Source organism: Microtus oregoni, unplaced genomic scaffold (assembly GCF_018167655.1).
Source record: "Microtus oregoni isolate MIOR12 unplaced genomic scaffold, Mior012 000013F_ref0000133, whole genome shotgun sequence".
Classification (NCBI taxonomy): Eukaryota; Metazoa; Chordata; class Mammalia; order Rodentia; family Cricetidae; genus Microtus; species Microtus oregoni.
In genome coordinates, this window is record NW_024543072.1 from 12,211,163 (window position 1) to 12,231,850 (window position 20,688).

Genomic DNA, 20,688 nt, shown 5'->3' on the forward strand with positions numbered 1-20,688 from the left:
TTGTACTATCTGCTAAGGTTTGGTACTGGAAATTAGTTCAAGAGATCCCCAGAGACTAAATTTTGTGCACTAGGTATGCTCTCATTAATTTTTGGCTCTTTTGACATAGGTAGGAAACATGCTTATATATAATAACATACAGACACTCATGTCTTTATTAACCAACAATGATAAAACATTCACAGAATACAGAGAGGTATCCCACATCATCTCCCCTTTTCTGTCTAATTAAAAAGAAAGGTTTTAACTTGAATATAGTAAAATTACATATAACAAAACAGGTATCAAGCAAGAATCGCAGTTATAATATTTTGTCTGTTTGTATTTGGCAAAATTAAAATAGTCTCATCTATCCTATCTTTGTGAGTCTAAAGTTTTATATCTAATTTATCTTTTATTATAACTAAGGGAAACTATAATCATAACTAATCTTCAACTCCATCAAAGATCCTAGAAGGATATAATATTACCTAAGTAAATAGGAAGTATTTGTAAGTATATTGTAAGTTACTTTCAAAACTAGAAATGACAGAGACATCTGGCTGCCTGGACAGTCACCCAAAATTCTTCTGTAATCTTGGGGCATCCATATTCAGCCTACAGGCCTAGAGTATCTGGCAGATTTCTCAGTGAAGCAGAAAATTTGAAGGACTAGCCTGCTTATTTTGGCAAAATTTGTCTGTCACTTTCCTCTGTATCCTGCTGAATGTCTGGCAGACTCATGAAGCAGGAACCCTGAAGGACTGTTTTGTGGGTCATGCATGTCCATTTCATACAGCATGCAGTCAAGCAGTCCAGGCAGAACAGTTTCTTACCTAAATGACTAGCCTTCCCACATTGAAAGCAAACTTCATAAGGAGCTTCTTCAGTGCCCATCGTCCTTTTGAAATAATTAGTGCTTCCAGAAGCAGAAGTGTCTCACTGTCGAGAAAAGTCTAAGTTCTTAAAACATTTTAGATGCCATATTCTGTAGGTCTTTGAAGTGTTTGAAGATGACCTATCCGTCTGAAATATGCCTGCATATCTTGAAAACTAACATGACTATAAGTTTGACTATTATAGATGACTATTAATTTGTATTTCTTAACAATACATCATATTTTTAAATGAACTATATAAACATTATACCTTAAGCAAGACTAGAAATATACATGTAGCATCATAAAATTGACCTTAAATTTGTATCAGTATACAAAAATCCTTTAAACAAGAATAGAAAAATGCCGGGTGGTGGTGGCACACTCCTTTGATCCCAGCACGGGAGGCAGAGGCAGGTGAATCCCTGTGAGTTCAAGGCCAGCCTGCTCTATAAGGAGCTAGTTCCAGGACAGCTAGGACTGTTACACAGGGAAACCCTGTCTCGAAAAATCAAAAAAAAAAAAAAAAAAGAAAGAAAACAATAGAAAAATATATAGTGTAACAAAATTAACCTTAAATTTTGTATCACTACACCAAAATCTGTATCAAAGCTAAATATCTGTGATTAATAGTTGTCTTTTTATCCTATATTCCTTTAAATATAATAAACATTCATAACCTACCAAAAAGCATCTAAAACTCTTGGGAATGTGGACATTGTTTTCTCCAAACTGCTTCCTGCTGTCTGTGGAGAAGTATTTTTGTTTTGTTTTTCGATATTGGTTTCTCTGTGTAGCATCCCTGGTAGCAGCAGCTAAATTTGCCACACAGTGTGCCTTTCTCTAACCAGAGGCCTGTGTGAGACTGTGGAAACCTGTCACACTGTTTAGCTCATGGTGGCTGGCATCCAGCTCCATCTTGCAGTCAGCCGTTGTGAGATGCATCTCTGTACTGTTGCTGACGTGAGACTGTGAGACTAGGAAACTCAGTGAAGCTCCATTTCTGTGCATTCAGAACTTTTTGTTTTTAAACTTTCTCTGGCCCTATGGAAATTTGAGAGCCCTGCATTGGGTGCCATTTGTAACTAACTGAAGGTTTCTCCTCTCTTGCCTGCTAGTTCCTGAATAGCTGCTCCAAGGCTTAATATTTATTACAAACTGTTTGGCCTACTAGCTCATGCTTATTTATTATTAACTAGCTCTTACAACTTAAATTAAACTTATTTCTATTCCATGGCTTGTTACCTCACATCTTGCTTCCCCAGCAACTGCTGGCATTTCCCTAACTCTGCTTTCTTTCTCCCTTTATTTTTTTTCTTGGATTTCCTGCCTGGCTATTAGCCAAATCAGCTTCTTTATTTACCAATGGTAATAAGACATATTCACAGCATCCCACATTGGAGATCTGCCAGCCTCGGCCTCAGAGTGCTAGGTAAAGGGTGGGTGTCACCATGCCTGGGTTATAAGAGAGATTCTTTTGTACTTTGCTTATTTTGCTTAGTAAACTCTCTTGGAAATCATTTAGCATTTGCTAATTCTTCCAAATAACAATAATGTAAGAACTTGGCTTCAGGTTGCTTTTTTACTTTAGTTGCATTCTTTCATATGCCGAGCGTTTATATTTAAACTACTTTTAAAACATTTTTTAAAATTTGTATTTTATGTGTATGGTTGTTTTGCCTGTATGTAATTCTAATTCTGTGCACTGTGTGCAAGCCTGGTTCCTATTGAGGCTAGAAGAGGGCCTTGGATCTCCTAGAATTGGAGTTGGCAGACTGCTGGGATCTGTTGTGTGGGTGCTAGGAATCAAACCTGGGTTTTTAGGAAGAGAAGCCAGTAAGATCTTTATTTACCCTTGAGCCATCTCTTCAGCTCGCCCCCCAACAAGATTTTCTTTGTTTCCCTAGTTTCTGTTTATGTAGACATCCCCTAATGTGCTGGCTTTGTTTTTCTTCTTCTTTTTTCTTTCTCTTTTCTTTGCTACTAAGGCATTATAGCCAGACAGACACAGTTATATATTTCAGCACTTTGAACATTTATTAAATGGACTTATGCTGATTGAATTACTGATGGGAATATATTGCTGTGTTCATAAAATCTTGGTGGATAAGTCTGGGTGAAGTATGGCTTCTGCTTTTGTCTTTAGTATAGAATTATTTAGAACTCATTAATTTAGTCTTGTTAAAATAAAAGTTATGCTATAAAAACGGTGAACCCCCCCCCAACACTTTTAGAAGTCAACTCAATAGAAAATAGCAAAATACTCTTATTCTTTGCTCTTCAGGAAGGAACTCTACTTTCTTTTGTAAACGATTTGATTTTATGTGCATTGATGTTTTGCCTTCATGTGTGTAATTGTGTGTTGGATCCCCTGGAACTGGAATAACAGACAGTTGTGAACTGCCATGTGGGTGTTGGGAATTAAACTCAGGTCCTTTGGAAGAACAGCCAATTCTCTTAACTGCTGAGGCATCTCTCCAACCCCTCAACTTTACTTTCTTATAATTTATAATTGTAACTCAGTGAAACCGTGTGTTAAATCACACTCTTGACATTGTCATCATAAAAAAGTTTTATTTATGTTTTCATTGAAACTGTTATTAATGTATAAATAAATGGGTTAGTTTTTCCTTAAGTGTAGTTAATTATCACATGTAAAACTTTTGTTACATATACTCCTGGAGAACTAAATAAGAACGAATATAGGGTGTTGTAAGATGACTGTCTGAAACATAACTTCCTGGTTCCAAATCTTTAGAATGTTAGCATATTCATGAAAACTCTTTGCTATTTGTTCTAAGTTTTCTTCTCTTTAGGTTGCAGAGCAAACAGAAGCCATAAATTGTCTGACAAAGAGTAAAGTTATGAAATCTAATAATGTGTTCTCACTCATAAGTGGCTTTTAGACATAAAGCAAGAAAAAACCAGCCTACAATTCACAATCCCAGAGAATTTAGATAACAAAGAGGACCCTAAAAGAGACATACATGGAAATCTACATGGGAAGTAGGAAAAAACAAGATCTCCTGAGTAAATTCGGAGCATGGGGATCATGAGAGAAGGCAGTAAAGGAAAAATATAGCTTAATAAAAACAGTAATTTAAAAAAAATAAATTTGATAAATGTGCTGTGTATCCGCTTTTAGAATTCGAAAAAAAGAAAAGAGATTAACAATAATCCTGGTTGTACAGTATGAATGATCTAATTAATTAAGACTTAGCTATATTTTTACGTGATATTCGTGATTTTTATTTTTCATGAAAAGCTGATTGCTCTGTAGCTGTTCTTTTTAAAACCCATTTTTAGTTATTCTGCAAGTCACTTTTATTATGTAAAATTAGAATGTGACATCAGATGATATGTTGTTTATATACACCATTCACATTTGAGCAAGTAGAATTCTTTCATCTTTTTTTTTTTTTCCTTCCCGTTTTTGAGACAGGGTTTCTCTGTAGCTTTTGGATCCTGTCCTGGAACTAGCTCTTGTAACCCAGGCTGGCCTCGAACTCACAGAGATCCATCTGCCTCTGCCTCCCGAGTGCTGGGTTTAAAGGCGTGTGCCACTACCACCCAGCTTTTCTTGTATCATTTTTAGAATGCCCTTTTGAGCTCAGAGTCAATTTAGTGTTCTTTCTCCTTCCCTATCACCTATTTGTTATTTAAGTAGATGTAATTTTAGTAGCTGTCTTCCCCTGTAATAAGCCCAGTAACTGGTCAGAGAGATGATGGCTTAGTAGTTTCATGGTGGCTCACAGCCATCCAATTTCAGGACATCTGTTGCCCTCTTCTGCCCTCCTTGGGCACTAGACAAAATATTAATACACATAAATCTAAAAATTGTACAGCCTTATAACTGTAAGATTTGTAAATGTCAGGGGAAAGTTCTGATAAGATTTTTCTTTACACTACATTAAAATGGTAAACATAAAAATCTTTAAAATTATAGACTCATCAAATTGCATGCTAAATATAGTGTATGAGTGACTTTTCTTATTGTGAGAAAATCCCCAACCAGAAGCAACTTTGAAGGTATAAACAATCAATCCATCATGATGGGGAAGTCCTAGCAGCAGGCAGCTGGCCACACTGCATACCCATTCAGGAAACAGAGATGATTAGGTGCCAGTGCTCAGCTCACCCTCTCCTTTTTATGCAATCCTCGACCCTTGGAATTGTGCTGCTCATATTCAAGGTGGGTCTTTTCACCTCTAATTGGATAATCCCCCATAGATAGACATGCATAGAGGCTTGTTTCCCTGCTGATCATATATCTTTCCAAGTTGATAATAGCAGCAATCACATTTATCTATATATAAATAATCTGGTTTCTCAAGACACGGTTTCTCTGTATAACAACTTTGGCTGCTCTGGAACTGACTCTGTAGACCAGGCTGGTCTCAAACTCAGCGATCTGCCTGCCTCTAGTGCTGGAATTAAAGGTGTGTGCTACCACTGTCTGGTTCCTCCAAACTTATTATAGAATGTTTCAATGCCAGCTTCCTTTTGTTGGTTGAGTCCCTGTATAGTTGATAAACTACTCTCCCCCTTCCCTCCCTTCTTCTGTTTGTCTGTTTATTTGAAGGTGCTGGTATAGGCCAACATTAAATATCTATCGATAATATTTAGTACTTAACATAGTAATTAGTGTTTTGCTTGCTCTTACAGTGTTTTAATTAAGAACCTTGTATTACCCTGTTTTGTTCTGTGGAGAATTAGCCCTTTTCTTACCCCTAAGATTATTAGCTAGAGTCAGTGCATTTTTAAAAGAAATAGAATTCGGGCCTGGAAAGATGGCTTAGTGGTTAAGAACACTAAATGCTCCTCAAAAAAGCCGGGTTCAATTCCCAGCACCCAGAAGGCAGCTCACAACTCTCTGTAACTCATAATTGTGATACTATAAGCAGGCAGAACACCAATACTCATAAACAAAAGAATTTAAAAACAAATCAAAATCAGTAGAATGTTTGTGTTTTGAAACACTTTTCTAGGTTTTTAACTTTATTACAATGCTAGATATGGAACAAGGGGTCAGGTGCTCTGCCAGCCACCCTTCCAACCAGGCTTACACCAAAGCCTGTAATCATAGCTTAGGTCTTGAGTGTACTTGAGGTACTTTAGAGGTTGCTCGAATCAACTATTTAATAATTAACAGGTGCCGGGCGGTGGTGGCGCACGCCTTTAATCCCAGCACTCGGGAGGCAGAGGCAGGCGGATCTCTGTGAGTTCGAGACCAGCCTGGTCTACAGAGCTAGTTCCAGGACAGGCTCCAAAGCCACAGAGAAACCCTGTCTCGAAAAACCAAAAAAAAAAAAAAAAAAAAAAATAATTAACAGGTACACAGATTGTACAGTGGTTGTCTAAGATGAACAGAGGACTAGTTTTTAGAATTGATATTAAATCCACTTTTTGCACATGTGACCCAGAAAACCTGATCAAGTCATTGCATGAGTTCATAACTTCTTTAGATATCACTATGAATCATTACTTTATGAAAATCTAATTCATAAGAGTAATGGGAACAGGAATATTTGGCCATTCTTGAAGTAGGTTTTTGTACAAATACAAATTTTGTGTGTATTACACTAAAACATAGATTGCAGTCATAAACAAAATCACTAGTCAGATCAGAAATTTGAAGTTTGAAATGACAAAAATTGGTGTCAGATTGAATGTAAAATGGTATGTTCTGTCTTGTCATTCTTTGTTTAATCAGTTTTCCCATTGAAAGTAAAGGTTTTGTTCCTTCTGTACGAATACAGATTTAATCTTAGGGGTTTGCATTTACTGGTTTCGTTATTCAGGACAGTTCATATCTTTATGAAACATTCAATATTTTATATATTTTTGCTACAGAATTCACAATTGTTAGTTCCCTGAACTTCTTTAGACTCTATTGTATCTTTGAGGTAGTATACAGTTCCCTTTATAAAATCTGATCAGTTTTCAATGTTATGGTGTACATTTGGCTCTAGTGGTTTCACTGAAATGAGTATGGAACTTCTTTCTGCCTGTCACAAACTGCTCAATGTCTATTATTAGAAAATTATGAAGCAAGAATGACTAGTATGAGGAATAAAGTTTTGCTAATTATCATGTTGAGTTAAATATATATAATTTTTTTTCTTTTTTATTTTTTTTTATTGAAAAAAATTCCCTCCCCCAACTCCTCTCCCCCTCTCCCCACTTCTCTCCGCCTCCCTGTCCAGTCCAAAGAGCTGTCAGGGGTCCTTGCCCTGTGGGAAGTCCAAGGTCCTCTCCCCTCCATCCAGGTCTAGGAAGGTGAGCATCCAGACTGGTTAGGCTCCCACAAAGCCAGTACATGCAGTAGGATCAGAACCCAGTGCCATTGTCCTTGGCTTCTCCTGAGTTAAGTATATTAAATACTAGACTTTCAAAACATTTACTTTAAAAAACATTCATTTATCTATCTTTTCTGTGTGTTAATGTGTGTAAGTGTAGGCACATACATACCAAGGTGCATTTGTGGATGTCATGGGGACAACTTTTATGAGTTGGTTCTTGCCTTCTACCTTGTTGAAACAGGTGTTCTTCCTGCTACTGCAATGCCACATGCTCTAGGCTAGCTGATTCCAAAGCTTCTGGGCAATTCTGTCTCATGGTAAAAGTGCTAGGACTCCAGATGCATGCTTCCCACATGCAGCTTTTTATGTGGGTTCCATAGACTTAACTCCAGCTGTCATTCTGGCACTGCTAGAACTTGTACTCAGTGAGCTATTTCTTCATCCCTAATAGAGCACTTTGCCAATATTTCCTATTCCTATTACTTTTAGGAAGTCGATTTGCATTAAGTGATAATTCATTTCTTATTATTTCTAATGAACTCACACAATGACCTGATCCATGTGCATAGAGTAGATGAAGCACAAACTAGCTCTCTGTGCTTTATATTCTTCTTAGACAACCACTGTATAATCTATGTGCTTGTTAGAGTTTCACATGCTTTCTTCTTATGGTTGATGGTTGCACAGAAGAGCAATTGCCAATTCTATGCTAAATACCAAAGTGATTATGTCTGACATAGACTGACAAAAACATCTTTTTTGGTCTAAGACGTTTGTTTATGCATTTCAGTTATTCTGTATAAATTGACACCTTTTTGTAAGGGATACAAAGTGAGATGGAAGCAGTTGATCTTTTTCTCATTTCACTAGTCACCTACAAAAGCTGTATATAATGCCAGGCATTGGAATCATCCAGACTCAGAAGAACTGCCTGGACCACCGGTAGTAAAACCTCAGAGTGTCACAGTAAGTAAAGCTTTTTATTTTTCTCTCTTAAAACAATTTATAAGTTAACCTAGATAGTTACTATCTTAATTTTTGTTCTTTCAAGGTTATAATTGGAAAGCCTTACAAATTAAAACTTTGTAGGAAGAGTTCAGGGCCAAGCTAGGCTTCATACTGAGACTCTATTTCAGAAACAAAACAACAAGAAAAAACTAAAGCAAAGCATTTAATCATGACTGATGTTTCATAGAATTTATAGTTTTCAGGGTTTAAAAAAATTATTCCTTATATGAAGTATTAGTATTGATCCTTTGTGTGTGTGGTATTATGCATGTATTTGTGTGGATGTGTGTACAGGTGTGTGTACAACTTGTAAGAGTCCTCTGTCATGTGGGTTCTGGGAATCAAGCTCAGGTTGTCAGGCTTGCTTGTTAAATACCTTTAACCTGCTAAGTTATCTCACTGGCCCTCTCCCTAATTTTTTGAGAAAGGGTCTCATTGAATTTGACTAGTACCGCTAGACTAGTGAGCTTCAAGGTTCCACTGATCTTCACCCTAAACTGCTGCGGTGGTGTTTCTGCTTTGCTCTGCTGTATTAGTTATTTATTTATTTATTTTTATGCATATGGACCAAGGATCCAAACTCAGATCTTTATGCTTGCATGGTAAGCACTTTACCAAAATGAGCATTGTCCCCAGCCTCTTGATCCTCAGAACTTAAAGCTAGGCATGATAATCCAGACCTGTAATCCCAGCAGTTGAAAGAAGGTAGGAGAATCATCAGCAGTTCATTGCCAATGAGAGCTACATAGCAAGACCCAGTCTAACTCCTTTCCCAAAAGCTATATTCTGCAAAAAGTGGATTTTTTAAAAAAAAGTTTGGTGCCTCTGTTTTTTTTATAATTATTTTATCTTTGATGTGTTTTACCTGAATCTTTCTATATCTAAGTGACTTTCATTTCTTAATTTGCTTTTCGTAGAGATGATATTACATTGCATTAATACTTTCCAAATCAAAATTTTTGTAAAATATTCTTGCGTAGGTATAGTGACATACCCAAAAGACAACCAGGAGGCTCAGATCTCAAATTCAAGGTCTACATATACATAGTGAGGACCCCTCACTCCTTGAAAAAAATATATTTTCAATAAAGGGATTTGTAGTATTATACATTAAAACTCTTAGCTTAATAGTGAAGCCTTCATCTGGAGTTATCAGAGGAATGAATTACAACATAACAGAAATTTGGGGATAGAGTTTTAAATAAGGCCCTTATGCATACACAAATATTCATTCTCAGTTCCAAGAATAGAAATATTTCTTTTCCTTAAATTGATTATGATGTCACCATCAAACAGTATTTTGGATTTATATTGCTTTTAGTTTTCTTTGCTTTTATGATTCTTTTGCCATTGTTTTTCTGAAGCTCTGTCTAACTGCTTATCAATGCTACTTATGCATGCAATTGTGGTTCTTTATTTTTTTTAACAGTCCTGGAAGCAACAGATGATGTGAAATGCAAAGTTTAAAAAAGCTACAAGTATTTCTCAAGTGGTTCTTTTGTGTGTGAAGAATTTAGGTCTTAGTATTGCATGGAATTTAAATTACCTTTTAGGGCCTTTCAGCAGCCTCCCTCTTCTCCCTTTGGAAAAGAAAAAGAAAAAAATTTCATTTACTTTTTAAAAGCTAAATTTGTCACATAGACAAGATGTTACCTTTTAAAATATTTGCTTAGAACAACTAATTTAATACCTTTATCAATAGGTGAGGCTGTCTTCAAAGGAACCAAATCAAAAAGATGATGGAGTTTTTAAGGCTCCTGCACCACCACTCAAAGTGATAAAAACTGTGACAATACCTACTCAGCCCTACCAAGATATAGTTACTGCACTGAAATGCAGAAAAGAAGACAAAGAAGTAAGCGGCCATATACAGTTTTACTGCACGTGGATAGATTTCTATGTGTAACATATAGCCTTTTGTCTTAAACAAATATCACTACACTGATAGTCAGAGTTTTGAACCACAAACGTACCTTGACCTACTAGTACTGATGATTTAAAAACATTTTTGTGGACATCAAATGAATGATTGTATAGGCTTTTTTTTTATTAAGTACAGTAAGCCTATAGATTTAAATATTCTAGTTTATAGTTAAAAAAGAGGTGGACTTATTTTTTTCTTGGCAGTTATATACTGTTGTTCAGCACGTGAAGCACTTCAATGATGTGGTGGAATTTGGTGAAAATCAAGAGTTCACTGATGACATTGAATACTTGTTAAGTGGCTTAAAGAGTACTCAGCCTCTAAACACACGTTGCCTTAGGTAAGATCTTAATTTTACATTATAATGTTGTGTATGCCATGTCATTAATTTTTTCACCTATGTGGCTTTAAATTTGTTAGTAAAGCTAGGCATTTAAAAAATTGTGTGTTGATAATCAGTGATGTGTTAAATGTTCCCTTTTTAAATATAGTATAGGCTTCAGTTTCCAGATGCTAAAAGAATAAACGTATACTAAGAAATCTGAGGTTTTGTTTTTTTAAATTATCTCAGAGTTTCAGACTTCAAGTGTTAGATTGATTTGAGCAGGGATCTGGGTCATCTTTTATGTATGATAATAGATTGTACACCTTGACTTGGTTTAAATTTCTATAGTCAGTTGGAATATATCCAATCAAATGTAACCACTTGTAGTTTTCATATAACAGTGGTATTATGAAAGATAACTAGAATTTTACAATTTTAATGTTTGTAGTGACTTGAGGAATACACTACAGATATCATGCTATTCATTTTTATAAAGGTAGTATGCTCAGTCACACTCTAAACCTTGGAACATATTTTAAAATTTTGGTTTTTCATGTTTTTTTATATTTTGTGTTGTCTGTACTTTAAACCTGCTTCCTTCTCATTTGCTTGTTTGGAATTATGCAAACTACAGCTAATGTCCTAGCAATTTTTAGCTGTTCTAACATAGTCTGTTTCCTTCTAGTGTTATTAGCTTAGCTACTAAATGTGCCATGCCCAGTTTCCGAATGCACCTGAGAGCACATGGGATGGTTGCGATGGTCTTTAAAACCTTGGATGATTCCCAGCACCATCAGGTATTTTTTAAGTGTTTGAGGTTGAGAGATATTAGTAAAAAATTATAGTCTTTCAATATATCAGAAAATACCTTCACTGGATATCCATATAAGTGAATTAAAAATTGAATTTATTTGCTTGATAAGTAGAAATGATAGCCATATGTTTTTGCTTCATAAGTCACATTTTCTGGAGATATTTTTCTTAAAAAGTTTTTGTTATATTTGTGATATAATGGTTTATATCATTAAAATCTCACTCATCTGTTAGTTAACATACTATGCTGTATATTTTATGCTATAAAACCTATTTCCTCTATTCAGAAGAATCTTTTAATACTGTTTGATATTAATGGTATGAAAAGGGGTTTTGAAATATGGCCATGATTTTAAAAATATTTGGCTTATTGTTGGATCTGGAGAATAGCTGTGTTGTGATAGGGAATAAATAATAAAGGTTACCTAACCAAAGTTAGTTCCAGTGTCATCAAAATCGTCATTACCAAACTTAACAGTGATATATTGAGGTGGCCTTGTATGAAAGAAAATTACTTTATAAATACAAATTGAGTGACACAAAATTAATAGTGGTTTTTCTAAAACCAAAAGTAATATAATTAATTAAAGTGTGTGAATATTCCTATGTACCCAGGTTGTACTGGACACAGAATAATGAGGACAGAAAGACATCCAGTTAGGCATAGCCATAAGACATTCTTTTCTTCATGAGTCCCTCAGGTCTTTACTCTGGCATCCAAATTTCAAAAAATGCTTTGTAAATATTTAATCAAGGGACCTGAAGTTCAGCAGTAAAGGACCTGAATTTGGTTTCTATCCATGTATTCTTAGGGCATTTGTCTACCAAAGACTGATTTTATTAATGTTAATCTAAAACATACCACCTTGAATATTTGAAGAACACATTTTTTTTGATGCTTTATTAGAAACAGTTACTAGGTGCTAGGTATGTAGCTCAGTTGCTTGCTTAGGAAACCTGAGGCCCTGCATAAACCAAGTACTCAGGCGGCAAAGGCAAGTGGGTCTCCAGTCTCTATAGTGAGTTCCAGACCAATTAGAGCTATATAATAAGACTGTATCTAAAAAAATAAGTTACTGGAATAAAATATTTAGGAAAGAAATTAGTCCAGTTACATTTGTTTCCTTTAAAAAATTATTTCCTTGCTTGTATGTGTATGCCTGGTGCTTGCAGAGGCCAGAAGATAGCATTGAATTCCCTAGAACTAAAGTTACAGACCATAGTAGATGAGCTACCACTACTGTATGTGTGCTGGGAATAGAGCTCAGGTACCCTGGGAGAACAGTTAGTGCTTGCCCTTAACTGTTGAGTCATCTCTTCAGCCCCCCTAATTAAATTTATTTCAGTCCCCTGTATGTTGTTGTAAGCTCAGTTGGCTGTATTCTACAGAGGGAAAAATTTGTTTTGATACGAATTATAAACACATTTGTTACTATATTTGAACCAAAAATTGACATGTCTTTATGTTGCAAAGAACATTAAAGGTATATTGTAAAAGGAATTATTTATATGTTGTATAATGCATAAAAATGTTCTATAAGCTCCTCAAAGAAATGGGTAGTTGACTTTATATTCTAGTTGAACATTCATTAGAGAAGGATGATGGAGAAAGAAAAATAAAACACCATCCCCCCCACACTTTTGGGGTGGGGGTTGAGACAGGGTTTCTCTATGTTCCAGTCCTAACTGTCCTAGAATTCAATCTGTAGACCAGGCTGGCCTTGAACTCCCAGAGATCCACGTGTCTCTGCTTCCTGAGTGCTAGGATTAAAGGTATCTGCCAACACCGCTGCCCGGCTGGAGAAAACAGTTTTTAATCAGGGTTCTATTTATCAAATAGATTTATTTTCCTAGGATATTTTGGAAGAACACTGAATCAAAGAGTAGGAATTTTAGACATTTTAACTTATAAATGTTAGTAATATCCTTGGTTTCTAAAATTGTTAGTAATTGCTTTCATGATTATTTCTCTTTTGGGATCTTTTGAAGAATTTGTCCCTCTGTACAGCTGCTCTCATGTACATATTGAGTAGAGATCGTTTGAACATGGATCTTGATAGGGCCAGCCTAGATCTCATGATTCGACTCTTGGAACTGGAACAAGATGCTTCTTCAGCTAAGCTACTGAATGAAAAAGACATGAACAAGATCAAAGAAAAAATCCGAAGACTCTGTGAAACTGTGCACAATAAGCATCTTGATCTAGAAAATATAACGGTAGGTTGTTTCTTTTTATAACAAATAAAAGATTATGCTCAGAAAGTCTGATTAGTCACAGTGGCTATTAAGGTTTAGCTCTGAACATCATTTCCTGTGCTAATTAGGGTTATTGCTGTGATGAAACACCAAAGCAATTGGGGAGGAAAGGTTTATTTCAGCTTACACTTACAGGTGCATCACTGAGGGAAGTCACAGCAGGAACCTGGAGGCAGGAGCTGCTTACTGGCTTCCTAGGCCTGCTTTCTTACAGAGCCCAGGCTGTCACAGTGGATTGGGCCTCCCCCCATCAGTCACTAATTAAGAAAATGCCTTACAGCCAGATCTTATGGAGGCAACTTTCTTAATTGAAGTTCCCTCTCAGATAGCTGTAGCTTGTGTCAAGTTGGTATTATATTAGCCAGCATGCTCCTGGACTCACTAAACTAGCTTATCTATATTTGAGCCTTTCTTGGTTTTGATTTTGCTAGTAAATTGTAACTGTTTTTCTTGTTACATTTTGCCTAATCTTTTTCTTTTCCTTCCCTCTGCATTTAAGCTGTTAATTTGTAACTGGAATTTTTATTTTCTCCATTTCCAAAATCAGAATTAGGAGGATTTGTAAAGTATTTGTAAGCAAACATTTGCTTATGCTAGACTATCTCAGGGTTTCTAGAAGGTAATAGAGGAAATTCCCTAGTCACGTGCCCTTTATGGAGCAATGTCCCTACTCACTGTAGGATTATGGACAGTTTTTATCTTTATTCTGAGCACAATTCCTCAATAGATGATGATAGTCTAATGGATACAAGACCAGTAAGATAATTGACCTATGGTTTTAAAGAGAGGAGAAAAGATAATTGTTGTTTAACTTGATTTTATAAGGTAAAACTTCTTTTTTCTATTGTGTACTTAACTGAAAGGACAGCAACATTTGCCGCAAAAGTTTAGACTCATGCTAGTCTCAGTAACCGAAGACTGTCAGTCCATTTAATTATACTAGACTCACTAAGGGATTCATGGGTTCTGAAAAAGATAGCAAATAGGAAAGCCAGCCAATTTTAAACACAGGTTAGGTTCAAAACTCAGATGTGTCCTGTACTTTCTAGAAGTGGAAAATCACTGCAGTTCGTGTAGTGCCTATAGTTTGGTTTGAAAGTAGGACAGTATTATACATTTAAAACCAGTAATTTTATTCACTCCACAGTTTTACATCCAATTTTTAGAATAATTATTAAATTTACATTCAAAGTATAGGCTTCATCATGGTATTTTCTTGTATTCTTTGTTTTAATGGAACATCTTTCCCAGTGTTCTCAACACTGAGAGTTAAAACTCTCAACCACAGAAATACTTGCATGTCTTTTTACTTTACTGCTGCACTCTTGATAGCCAAGAAATAGACCTAGCCTAGATCTCCAAGAACAGATGAATAAATAAAAATGTGGGCTATAAGCCGGGCGGTGGTGGCGCACGCCTTTAATCCCAGCACTCGGGAGGCAGAGGCAGGCGGATCTCTGTGAGTTCGAGACCAGCCTGGTCTACAAGAGCTAGTTCCAGGACAGGCTCCAAAACCACAGAGAAACCCTGTCTCGAAAAACCAAAAAAAAAAAAAAAAAAAAAATGTGGGCTATATATAGATGTGGAATTTTACTTATCCATAAAAGAAAAAATTTTATTATTCCTTCTCATTTTAATTGTTTGAATAAAAAAAATATGGAATGCTTCACGAATTTTCATGTCATCCTTGCACAAGGGCCATGCTAATCTTCTCTGTATTGTTCCAGTTTTAGTATATGTGCTGCCAAAGCAAGCGAGGAAAAATTAATTTAAATTGAACCTATAATTTTTGTTTGCCGATCTTTTTTGTCATCCATTCAGCATTTTAGTTTGAAATATTTGTTTGGTTTGTTAGGGTAAGTAAGTGTCAGCTTGAAAAATGCTCACAATATTTTAACTAATTTACGTAGTTGAAACAAGAAAACAGGACTATGTTAGGGTGCCTTTTCTCTTTTAACTCAGTGTCAACTGTTCTTAAATGTAGTTGTTTTTAAATTGTACACTAGGCTTAAAAGTTGCTTTGTTTAAAGCCGGGCAGTGGCAGAGAATCCCAGCACTCACAGGTGGATCTCTGTGAGTTCGAGGCCAGCCTAGTCTACAAGAGCTAGTTCCAGGACAGCCCCCAAAGCTACAGAGAAGCTGTCTTGAAAAACCAAAACAAAACAAAAAAGTTGCTTTAATTATTTAAAGAATAGTTGCTCACACTGGTTTTGTTATATTAATTGTTTGGGTCTGGATTAATTTTCTTGTGTGATGTTTTTGTATATTTTAAAGTGGGGTTTGTTTTTTTGTTTCTGTTTTGAGACAGGATTTCTGTGTGTAACCACCACTCTGTCCTGGAACTCCCTCTTGTAGACAAGACTGGCCTTGAACTCACAGAGATCCACCTGCCTCTGCTTCCCGAGTGCTGGGATTAATGGCATGCACCACCATTGCCTGACTAATTTTAAAGTTTTTTTTATTAATTTTTTTAAATAATAAAATTTATAGTCAGGTATGATGATGCACACTTTTAATCCCGGCACCTAGGAGGCAGAGGCAGGTGGATCTCTGCGTTCAAAGCCAGTTTGAAGCCCTGTCTTCCCTCCCCCAAAGAAAAAGAGGTCATAAAATTAAAAAAATAATTTATCTTCTTTTATATATATTTGTTTTGTTGATAAGGCATAAGATAATAGTAGTAATAGAGATTTAAACAGTAGATAACTAAGTGCTAATAGTTAACAGAAGTCTTATTAGTAATTTTGCTTTAGATGATTATTTTAGTTTTCAAATAAAAATGCTTAAAATTATAGGCTAATTTTGAATAGAGCTTATCATGTGCTACATAATAACCTAAAATATATAGTTTTTACTAATACAAATTTTTTTATACTCTACTTAAAGATTGTAGCATTAGGTCTTAGCATCATTGTTAAGACTCATGAACTAATAAATTTGGTCATTAAATTATTTCTTGGAGAACCTAGAATGAGAATTGAACCCAATTCAATGCTTTTGTTGTATTGGATTCTAATTCTGTACTTACCCTAGCATAAATTTTCTTTCTGAAGAAATTTTAAAAAGTATTTAGCTCCTTCTAAATTGGTAATACTAAGATTCTCATTGACGAGTCTTGTTTTATTTTGTACATAATCTATATATTCAGTTTTAAATATACATGCCAAGGTGAAAAGTTTTCTCTTTTGAAGTGTGTAAGTTCAGGTTCAGGTTGGTATCTGTACAAAGAAGTCTTTTTGCTCTTTGCTAATTGTTCCCATACTCTTTTTTTTAAATGAATAGTTCATTGGTATGTTACCAGGGGTTAGCATGCTGAACAGTAACTAGATCGCTGCCTCCCATCCTGCTGATTACTTCTTCTTTTAGGCTAAATTTCTTTTATTACACCAAGAACTAGACTACTCTGTTGGAAGGTCTCTTTAGGCTTTAAAACCATAGATTCACAAAGAAAAATGCTAACCTAGTTGTAAATGTGATTCTTATTTGTGCACCATATAGTGGTGGTTTTGAATATATAGCGTTGTGACTACATGAAATTTTCTAGCTGCCAAATAGTCCTAAAGAATACAGTTAAAGACAGTATGATAAGACTTTGTAGGAAAATAAAAAAAATGGTGAGCAGAGAACTTGAAGAATAAAATGGTTCACTGTTAAATACGTGGAAAAATGCTCATGTTTACTGTAATCAGAAAAAGTATAAACCAAAATTGTTTGTTACCCCTTTGTACCTTCAGGCTGTTGAAATTAGTGACCGTTGAACTTGAACATTTAGGGTCACCAACATTCCCATACTTGCTTTCCTGAAATGTGTATAACTACATTCTTTTTGGTTAATCCAATATATTTATGTATAGTAAAGAATAGATGATTTGATTCAGAATGCCACATTTGAGCCTCTATTCTGACATTGTATATTATTGAAACTAATTTTAATTTTTTCCTTAAAAGCAAGCAATATAGTTGAGGCACAGATTCTTCAGTATGGACTATTCTGATAAAATTGGAAGTTAATTCACCTATGAAAACATTTATTGTACTGTTTTTGACTTAAATACATTTTAATAAAAATATTTCTAAAATTATTCCTTGAGAATTATTCTAGCTGGGAGGTGGCAGTACACACCTTTAATCCCAGCACTGAGAAGGCAGAGTCAGGTGGATCTCTCTGAGTTCTGGGACAGCCAGAGTTATACAGAGAAGAAACCCTGTTTTGGTTTTTCGAGGCAGGGTTTTTCTGTAGCTTTGGAGCCTATCCTGAAACTAGTTCTTGTAGACCAGACTAGTCTTGAACTCACAGAGATCTGCCTGCCTCTGCCTCCCGAGTACTGGGGTTAAAGGTGTGCACCACCACTGCTTGGCTGAAGCCCTGTTTTAAGAGAAAAAGAAAAAAGAAAATATTCATCACCTCAGTATTCATTAATTAAGTATTCTTGATTTTTTTTTTTTTTTTTTTTTTTTTTTTTTAAAGACTGGTCATTTAGCTATGGAGACTTTGCTGTCCCTCACTTCCAAGCGAGCAGGAGATTGGTTTAAAGAAGAGCTCCGGCTTCTGGGTGGTCTGGATCATATTGTAGATAAAGGTCTGTATACAATACACAGACACACACATACACAGTGGCACACATGTTAAGTACCAACATTTGGGTGGCAGAGGCAGGTGGATCTCTGAGTTTAAGACTAGTCTGTTCTACATAGCCAGTTCTAGGATAGCCAGGGCTACACAGGAGAAACCTAAATCTCACGAAAACAACAACAAAGAGAAGACTCTGTAACCAAGGCAGTTTATAAAAGGAGTTTATTGAGGACTTAGAGTTTAAGAGGGTAAGTCCATGACCATCATGGCAGGGAGCATGAAGGCAGACAGATGTGGGGCTGGAGCAGTAGCTAGAGTTCACATTTTGATATATCCAAGTACTGAGTAGAGAAGGGGAGGGAGAGAGGAACTAGCTGAGAGTGGCCTGAGGTTTTTTTGAAACCTCAAAGCCCATCCTTAGCATAGGCCTTCTCTGACAAGCCCAGACCTCCTAATTCTTCCTAAAGATCAAACATCCAAATATTGTAGTCTGTGAGAGCCATTGTCATTCAAACCACTACACTTAGTATCAAGCATAAATGATGTTCACATTCCAGCATATTCATTGCATGTGTGTGGGTGAATTTTGATGTTAGCAAAGGAATAATTATTGAAGTTTTATATACTAACTTGTCCATTTCTTTTTGCCTAGTAAAAGAGTGTGTGGATCATTTAAGTAGAGATGAGGATGAAGAGAAACTAGTAGCCTCTTTATGGGGAGCAGAGAGATGTTTACGAGTTTTAGAGAGTGTAAGTATGGACAACTGCATGAGGGAATTATTTCTAATTGTGATTATATGTACTTATAACCACCTGATACTTTATATACCCTGGAGTTTCTCTGAATTAAAGTTGCAAGGGCTCTTTTCACAACCAATTGTCAGTAAGTGAGCATCTTACATTTTAAGAATGTGTTGGGTTGCTGGACATGAGATGATAGATGCTAGGATCCTAAAATTTTGGGAGACTTAAGGAGGAATGGTTATGAGTTAGAGCCTAGCATTAGCTACATAAAAGCCTGTCTCAAAACAAAAAGCCGCTATTTGTGTATTATTGCTTCAAATGAAAGGTGCACACAGATTTGTTTATATGTATATAAACTATAGTTTTCTTATTACAGAATTCTGTTTCTGGTAAAAATACTCACTTGTTTTGTAGAAAACAGAAGATTTAGTCTTTTCTTTCTTTCTTTAGTTAGTATGCTTTTATTTGTTTAGATTATGAGTCAGTAAACATAGCTAAACATTTGACTTTGGAAAATAATACTGCTGGGCGGTAGTTACAATATTTTTTTCTTTGGTTATGAATGACTTAACCTAGTTCAGTGTAGGCTACAGTTTTACTGCTAGTAAATTTTAGGATGTATAATTGCTGATGAAGTGGATTGACTAGGCACTTTTAAAAACACGGCGGAGCTTTTGGCATTCATAAAATTGAAATTGTTCTTCCTTCTAGGGTGTTGCTTACTAGATAACATGTTATTTCTTTATTTAAAATTTTTTAAATGGCTGAGTATGGTGGTGTATACCTTTAATCCCAGCACTTGGGCAGAGACAGGCAGATTTCTATAAGTTCAAGGCCAGTCTGAGCTTCATAGTGAGTTCTAGGATGGCCAGGGCAGTGTAGAGACTCTGTCCCCCCCCCCCCCCTTCTCTCTCTCTCTCTTTCTCTCTCTTTCTCTCTCTTTCTCTCTCTCTCTCTCTCTCTCTCTCTCTCTCTCTCTCTCTCTCACTCTCTCTCTCACACACACACATAAATATATAACTGTAAGCATATATACATATATACTAAACAAAAAAGGACATGAAATTTAAAACTATATTTAAAATATATTTATGAGTTTTAAAGTATCAAGTTTGTATGTTGGAGATTTTTATGTCTGCACTTCAAAGTATTTGGCAGTTAATTGTAGCAAATGAATTGTGATGACTACATTAATTATTAGTAATTATGACAGTGGTGTCTTAATTTTATGATAAATCAATGTTTTTAGTTGGGATCTCACTATGTAACTTTAGTTGACCTGGATGATCACTGTGTAGACCAGGATTGTCTTGTACTCAAAGACAAGCCTTCCTCTGTCTCCTGAATGCTGAAATCAAAGATGTGTGCTCTATTATGGGTAGCAGTTTTCTTATTTTAAATACTGATCTTATAGGTTGCACCCACAGGTTGTAGAGATAATTCCCTGTTAGGGCTTCATAAACTTTGCCACTCAGCACCCGGTTTTGCCCAGTAAATTTTAATGTGACCCTCAATATATTTGCCATATTAAATAGGTACATAGTGCAAAAGGTTTTAAAATTAAAATGAAGACAGAATCTTAAACAACAGTTTATTTTTGCTTTTGTTTTTTTGAGACTGCCCTAGAACTTGTGTCATAGACCGGGCTGGCCTCAAACTTACAGAGATCCTCCTGCCTCTGCCACAGGAATGCTAGGATTAAAGGTGTGTATCACTATGCCCATCAACTACATAGCAATTTTTAAAGTCAGTCATTCTAACAAATGCACAATTCAAAGGTATACTAGTTTGATATACACCAAGGAAACCATTAAAAGTTTTTGTTATGTTTAAGCAAATGACTCTGTATAAGGCCAGAAATTTTTGTGTATGTTGTAACTTGTAGCCTA

The 20,688-nt window shown here is 35.7% G+C and overlaps 1 protein-coding gene and 1 non-coding gene across 4 annotated transcripts in view; one reads left to right on the forward strand and one right to left on the reverse strand.

Moving 5' to 3' along the window:
• Wapl (WAPL cohesin release factor) overlaps positions 1–20,688 on the forward strand; it is a 64,525-nt gene that overhangs the window by 30,129 nt on the left and 13,708 nt on the right. For all 3 annotated transcript variants that reach the window (XM_041662360.1, XM_041662361.1, XM_041662362.1), the window contains exons 5-11: positions 8,030–8,125; positions 9,870–10,022; positions 10,295–10,431; positions 11,102–11,213; positions 13,219–13,446; positions 17,951–18,062; positions 18,708–18,805. In XM_041662360.1, the coding sequence (XP_041518294.1) occupies positions 8,030–8,125; positions 9,870–10,022; positions 10,295–10,431; positions 11,102–11,213; positions 13,219–13,446; positions 17,951–18,062; positions 18,708–18,805 (936 nt within the window). The remainder of the gene's footprint in view (positions 1–8,029; positions 8,126–9,869; positions 10,023–10,294; positions 10,432–11,101; positions 11,214–13,218; positions 13,447–17,950; positions 18,063–18,707; positions 18,806–20,688) is intronic.
• LOC121455468 lies at positions 15,136–15,238 on the reverse strand. Its single transcript, XR_005975495.1, has one exon. It is a non-coding gene; the product is annotated as a U6 spliceosomal RNA (small nuclear RNA).